The following is a 6,361-nucleotide window of genomic DNA, read 5'->3' as shown; positions in this document are numbered from 1 at the left end:
GTACATGTAATACTCCCCCCCCCCCCCCCCGTATGCACAATAAACCCCCACCATGGTACCCAGATTCATGTACTTGTGGCAAAACCAAAGCTGCGACCTTTACCTTATTTTGAAGAAAACACACAGCCTGGAGCCAACACATGGTTTTTAACATACTTTATTTATGTAAAAACAGGTCAGATGACTTTCTGCCAGTACACAAGCTACAAATGCTTGAGGGGCAGCTGTGCATCTTTAATACAGTTGAAAAAAGGAATAAAAAAAAAAGAAGTTTCCATAGGAACACAGATAAATGTGACCCCATCTCACAGTCATCCATTTTGTTGCATTAACGCCGAATAATAACTCTAGAAAAAATAAAAATGGTCCCAAAACTGAATCCTAATATAGCAATGCCAAGAGCTCCTAAAAACTATGAAACATTAAATAAACTAGACATTGACACTGGCAGAAGTACATGCGGAAGCGCTCAGCTCCATTCCGCTCTCGCAGGCACAGGAAACAGGGACAGCATTCAGCTCCGGCACCTCGGTAACGATACCGTGTTCTTGAATAGTATGCATCAATTGCCTATGGGGAAGGAAAGAAGACATTTGAGACTTGTGCTCCTTATATCACCAGGTCATCTAGTAGTCTATTTACAAATTTTTAAATTTCCTTACCAGTGTGGTCTTGACATGACATAATAGAGTGTTGGTCGCTGAAATCCATTGAATGTAGAAGATGCAGCCACAGTGTAGGCACCCATGTTCTCAAACAGCATCCAGTCGCCCACCTGCAGCTCTGGTAAGTCACATCGTTCAACAATGCGGTCCAGCCCATCACAAGTTGGTCCCCAAAGGCTGCTAGAGTAGAATTTCTCATCTGGCTTAGGCTTCTGCAATTGAAGAATGCAACCTTTAGATCCCAAAACATGCAACAGAATAACCCATACTGCACCTGCTACCAAAGTCCCAGTCCACTGTTAAAGAGATCCTAAAACGTAGTACTTCATGTGACCGTATGGGGAAAGGGCAGGGCTGTTACTGGGCTTCTGCAGGAATCTAAAGATTCTCAACTCCCCTTCATTATGCAGCTTTACTTTTAGCTTGACAGGAGTCGAGCCTGAGATTGCATCATTGGTCAGAGGCAACCAGAAGCCTAGCAACTGCTGCCTATTCAGACCTCAGGTCAGAAGATGGTCAGAAAACTTCTATCAAACTGCAATCCCATACCTATTGCCTGACAGGTTGCTTTGGAGGGGAACATTTGGAGGCTCTGCATACAAGTGACCAGCAGAAATATTTCTACAGTTTGCCTTTAAATGCTATTTAGGGTAACATTTAGGACCGGAAAACAGGCAGTTTGCATTCATGTCTCATGGAGAAAAAAGCCCTATGTGTCTGCATTGGAGATCTTTTGAACAATGGGTCTTTAGTAAGGCTTTCTATAAGCATACCTTTTGAAGTATGGGTTTGACATGGGCGTGGTCATACAAGATGCAGTTGAAGGAGCCATAGACACCATCGTTTACATAGTACATAAGTGTCTTGTCACAGGAAGAATCATCTTCATCTAAGAAAAAAAAAAATGCAACATATTAACAAGTGCATGGGAGAATGAATAAGACTTTGTCTGCTTAAAATGACATTGGCAAGATTTAAGCAGGTGGCCCTACATACCATCAGAGCCAGTCTGTTCAGCCAACATGACTTTCTTAGCGATGATATTGACAGCCAGAGTAAACGCTGATGCAACATAGTATCTGCCAGGCTCTGCAATAATTTTCACTCCTGAGTCGGCAGGGAAATATTTATCCAAGGCTGGATTTATCACTGATGTCACCTACAAGAGAATGCAAGAAAAAATTAGCACCTTCTTTACACATTTAACCCAAGATCTAGAACTTGTAAAGGAGGCAAAGTAAAAATATATCCACAATGGATATGTAAGCCTTTATTCAGCATGATCAAGGATCACTACAGGCAAAATACAGAGCCGACCCCCACCAAATCCCAAGTCACAGCCATAAATATGGAAGCATGTTTAGCAGTTTGAGTGACCAACTACTGCAATTTAGGTGCTGTCCATGTGCTTAGGTTTTGAGTTTAATGCATACACACTGCTAGGAATCAAAGTTCCCAAAAATGAAGGTGGAGGGAGTGCCCTCTTCCTGATTGTATTTATGGGGTAGGGTAGTTTCAGAGCACAGAATTACAGTGTGTGTGTGTATATCTATAGATATCTATATATACAAAAAGGGGTAGATTGTTCACATGTATATAAACTGATTACTTTAGCAAATCTTGTTCCGTTTTGGCCATCGCTGGCTCCAATGTGCCCTTCTGCCCTACTCCAAAAAGCATTTTTACCTCTTCAAACTTCAGCTTGACATCTTCAGATCCAGGGAAGCCACCACCAATGTCAAGCAAGTTCATGTTGAACCCAAACTCTGCTCCCATATCGAAGACGCAGCGAGCATCGGATACAGCTTGGACAAATGTTTGTGGGTCTGTGCAGCCGCTGCCAACGTGAAAGCTACAAATAGAGGAAAAGCGAGTGTGAGTGTGAAACGGATACTCCAGACTCATCTGTACAACTATGACTGAGCAAAACTGCCTAAGGTTCTAGAGCAGGGGTGGCAAACTCCGGCCCTCCAGCTGTTGTGGAACTACAAGTCCCTGAGGCTTTGCAAGATTCTCACAGCCACGACTCAGAGGCAGATGCATCATGGGATTTGTAGTTTCACCACAGCTGGAGGGCCTGAGTTTGCCACCCCTGTTCTAGAGGAAAAGCTACACAGCTATTCAGCGGAAACACCTGTATTACTCCAGACTATGTAAGGAACTATTGACCATCATTCTGGAGAACTGTCAATGACACCAGTAGCAAAATATGCTTTTATTCCTTGCCTGAAAATGTTCAAGTATTACTATGAGGTTTCGGTTTAATATATACAGCTTTAACGTTGTCTGTTTAAATTAAAGAGGCACTTTCTAAAATGTCCATACCTTACACCGATGATGTCCACGTTCAGTTCTTTAGCACGCTCAAGGAGCAGCCTGCTTGTTTTAAGAGTGGCACCAAACTTCACACTCAGCCGACATACAGCTTTGGAGTCGTCTGTGGCTATACGCAGGACAAGCCTGAAAAGCAAAAGGCAGATAAAGTGAGTCATTCCATTATAACTACAGAACAGTTGGGAGATTGTGCTTCTAGGGTTTTAAGCTACATAAAATGGATTGGCCTGGCTACAATAATTCAGGCACTTTATCCACTACCGGCTATGTCATACGATAGATCAGATCTGTGCCAAAAACATAACATCCCCAAAAGCAACTGCTGCCACTTAGTTTACAAAATCCACAATGCAACTTCTGCCATTTAATTAAAATGAAATGACAGCATCTGTCCTTCCCGGCAGCTACTTGGTACTGCAATAGGATGCAGAAAGCGGGCAAGGGTTTTATCCATTCTGTACTCAAGGTCAAAGCCCTTTTATGTTTTGAATAGATCAAGTTGTCATTAATGACATTATACAGTTATTTAAAAGCTTTATTCTCATTAGGTTTCTTACTTGGCATTGGGGTGATTCCTGGCCACTTTCATCAGTTCCACCTCGCTATCAAACGTCATTTTCTCCACACCACAGCTGGCTGCATATTTGATCTGTGAAACTTGCTTACATGGGTTTGCATAAATGATTCTCTCTGGTTGGACACCGATGCTCTGGACAAGCTGAATTTCAGTCTGCAGAGGAAAGGAAACATTAGACTATGGCACTTGATGAAAAAAGGAAAAAAAAAAAAAAGACACATTTATCTCTTGGCTCATGGCCCATGTTCCATTACACACCTTGCTGGCACAGTCAAAGCCTGCCCCCATAGTGGCTAGTGTCCTCACAATGGCTCTGCTGTCGTTACATTTCACAGCATAAAATGGAGTTACACGTGGAAGTGCTTTAAACCACCGGATGTGCTTCTTTACAATATCACCAAGATCAGCTACATAAAAGGCATCCTTGTCATCCTGGAAAAATCAAAGAGATTCAACAGAGTTAGACATCTGAGGAGTCATTACATATTGCAGGCAAGCTTCTGTAGGGCGAGATACTTACAGACAAGGAAACTTCATTGATTTTCTGCTCCAGGATATCCCGGGCAGTGAATCCCTCCTCAAGGAAGCTAAAGTCAAAGTCTTCGTTGCTAAAGCCGTTCATTGTCTCAGTGTTGCAAGACCACAACACGAAGAACGCAACAAACTGAAGAGTAAAAGACAGGCCGTTAGACACAAGACAAAAACACCCGATATACTAGATGCATCTCATATTCTAGGGTACTTACATGGACAAGTGAGAGATGGGGTTTATTGCCAGGAGGGCCTCAGCTTTGCGCCCAAGGAGGTTCTCCGGTGAAATAGAAGCCCGGCAGATAGAGGACAAGACCTACTCCAACAAAGGAGCTGTTCCTTGCTGCTGTACTGTCGGTATTCTGCAAGATAAAAAAAACAAAATAACCTTAATCTCCAAGAACCATCTGCGCAGGTTGAAACTTCACTTGCTGGTGGAAAAAAAAAAAAAGAAGGAAAAAAAAAAAAAAAAAAACCTGCAAGAAGCCTCTGCGTCATGCACCCAGGTCAATGAATAACTTGGCAGTCGCACACACCCCTACCGGGAAGCCAACCGCGTGTCACAACCGGCAAAGGAGTGACGCAGGACTAGGGAAAAAGCCAGCCAATCAGCTCAGTGCCGGCATCCATGCCTTGCGCCTACTGGCTGAATTGGCCTCTGTTCCCGACAGCAAGTCTGGCTTCCTCCATTGCAGAATGCTCACACCATATGGGACAGCAAAGTCCTAATAGAGAGCTGACACGGCCATTACCGGCAGTACTGTTCCAACAAGACTAGACACGGTCCCTTTCCGATCCTGCCAACTACTAAGACTGAACACACCGGTCATTCATGTGAGAACACAACCGCATGCATTGACCTTTAGAGGAACACCAAGACCCAACAAAACCAGACACCGCCCCAATCCTGCAAGCTACTAAGACCAAACACCTGTCATCCATGGGAGAAAAGACCACAAGCATTGACCTTTAGGAGGACCACTAAGCCCCAACAAAACCAGACACCGCCCCAATCCTGCAAGCTACTAAGACTGAACACACCTGTCATCCATGGGAGAACACAACCACATGTATTGACCTTTAGAGGACCACCAAGATCCAAGTTTGACAATTTATATCCCTTTCAGCTCTAGTTGAGGAATGGAATGGCTCGTCTAGGTTCTCCATGTATTCCAGATGCATCTCCTGCTCTGAAAACATGTACATTATTAAAGTCTCCTGTATAGCTCAGCATTTAACTCATGGACACAGTTACTGGTCACCCTCCTATAACATATAGGGCCCACATGGGGTATGGGACCTTAAAGGGAAGGGTATGACAAGCAAGCTTTATAGCCCCTGCTACACATCCAAGGAAACCCCACACATACCAGCACTTTAAAAAGTTTCAACAGGCACACAGTTACCATTTATCCTACTTATCATTCATACATCCTACTGAACATCATTCTGAGAGGCCATGAAAGACTGATGGAAGGTGAATGACAATTGGCAGCATTCCGGCAACAAAGGGAGCCCATCCCCCGCTTCCTTTTAAGACACGTGTCGCATGCAGACAGCCCGAGCCCCAGAGCTTTGCATTTTCCGCAAAATAAAGGAACGCAATGAGCGAACAGAACAAATCTAGACAATCTACCAAAATATAACATTTAAAGAGACGACATTATCAATCGTTTTGATTGATAACATTGTCGTCGTTGTCTCTTTAAATGTTATAAGGCGTTTTGCACACCCATACAAAAAAAAAACCTCACAAACACGTCAAAAGTCGTGCAAACTTACCTTAAAAAGCATTTACGAAAGCTCTACCCATCGAGGAACCAAATCCTCAAGGAGAAAAGGGTGGAAAAAATAGGACAAGACGAACAGAGACGTGAACACCGAGGTAGCTTGACACTGACTAAGCTCAGGAGCCGGCACCCGGCCTCTTTTATAGGGCCGCTTCCGTTGCCCTGACAACGCGCCAGCTTAAACCAGCGCTGATCGGTTTGTTCCGGGAGTCGCCTCGACCACGCTTCGCGCGCACCCTGGCTGCTGCTCCTGGCCCGCTCGCCTATTGTGACGTCAGCGTCCGGCTGCTCTCGTGTCAACCCCCCTTCCACCTCACGGCCCCGCTGACACGATTTACCGTTAATATTTGAATGTGAGCGGATACGAGACTTCCTAAAAAACGGTCCGAACCGGGATACTATAATCCGCTTCTGAAAGTTCCAAACGTGTAACGAATCCCTTACCAACCGCAACTTTCCTCACC

At 44.3% G+C, this 6,361-nt stretch overlaps 1 protein-coding gene across 1 annotated transcript; it reads right to left on the bottom strand.

Moving 5' to 3' along the window:
* Positions 1-138: 138 nt before the first annotated feature.
* Positions 139-6,126, bottom strand: ODC1 (ornithine decarboxylase 1). The gene is made up of 11 exons (XM_018559563.1): positions 5,890-6,126; positions 4,323-4,469; positions 4,097-4,240; positions 3,835-4,008; positions 3,557-3,729; positions 2,991-3,125; positions 2,352-2,517; positions 1,662-1,824; positions 1,439-1,554; positions 663-877; positions 139-570 (listed from the first exon to the last, which is right to left on the bottom strand). Exons 3-11 carry the CDS (start codon positions 4,196-4,198, stop codon positions 432-434), a joined length of 1,383 nt encoding a protein of 460 aa, XP_018415065.1. The 5' UTR covers positions 4,199-4,240; positions 4,323-4,469; positions 5,890-6,126; the 3' UTR covers positions 139-431.
* Positions 6,127-6,361: the final 235 nt, after the last annotated feature.

Source organism: Nanorana parkeri, unplaced genomic scaffold, assembly GCF_000935625.1.
Source record: "Nanorana parkeri isolate BGI_ZX_2015 unplaced genomic scaffold, ASM93562v1 scaffold404, whole genome shotgun sequence".
NCBI lineage: Eukaryota > Metazoa > Chordata > Amphibia > Anura > Dicroglossidae > Nanorana > Nanorana parkeri.
This window is presented reverse-complemented; position numbering and strand designations above follow the sequence as displayed.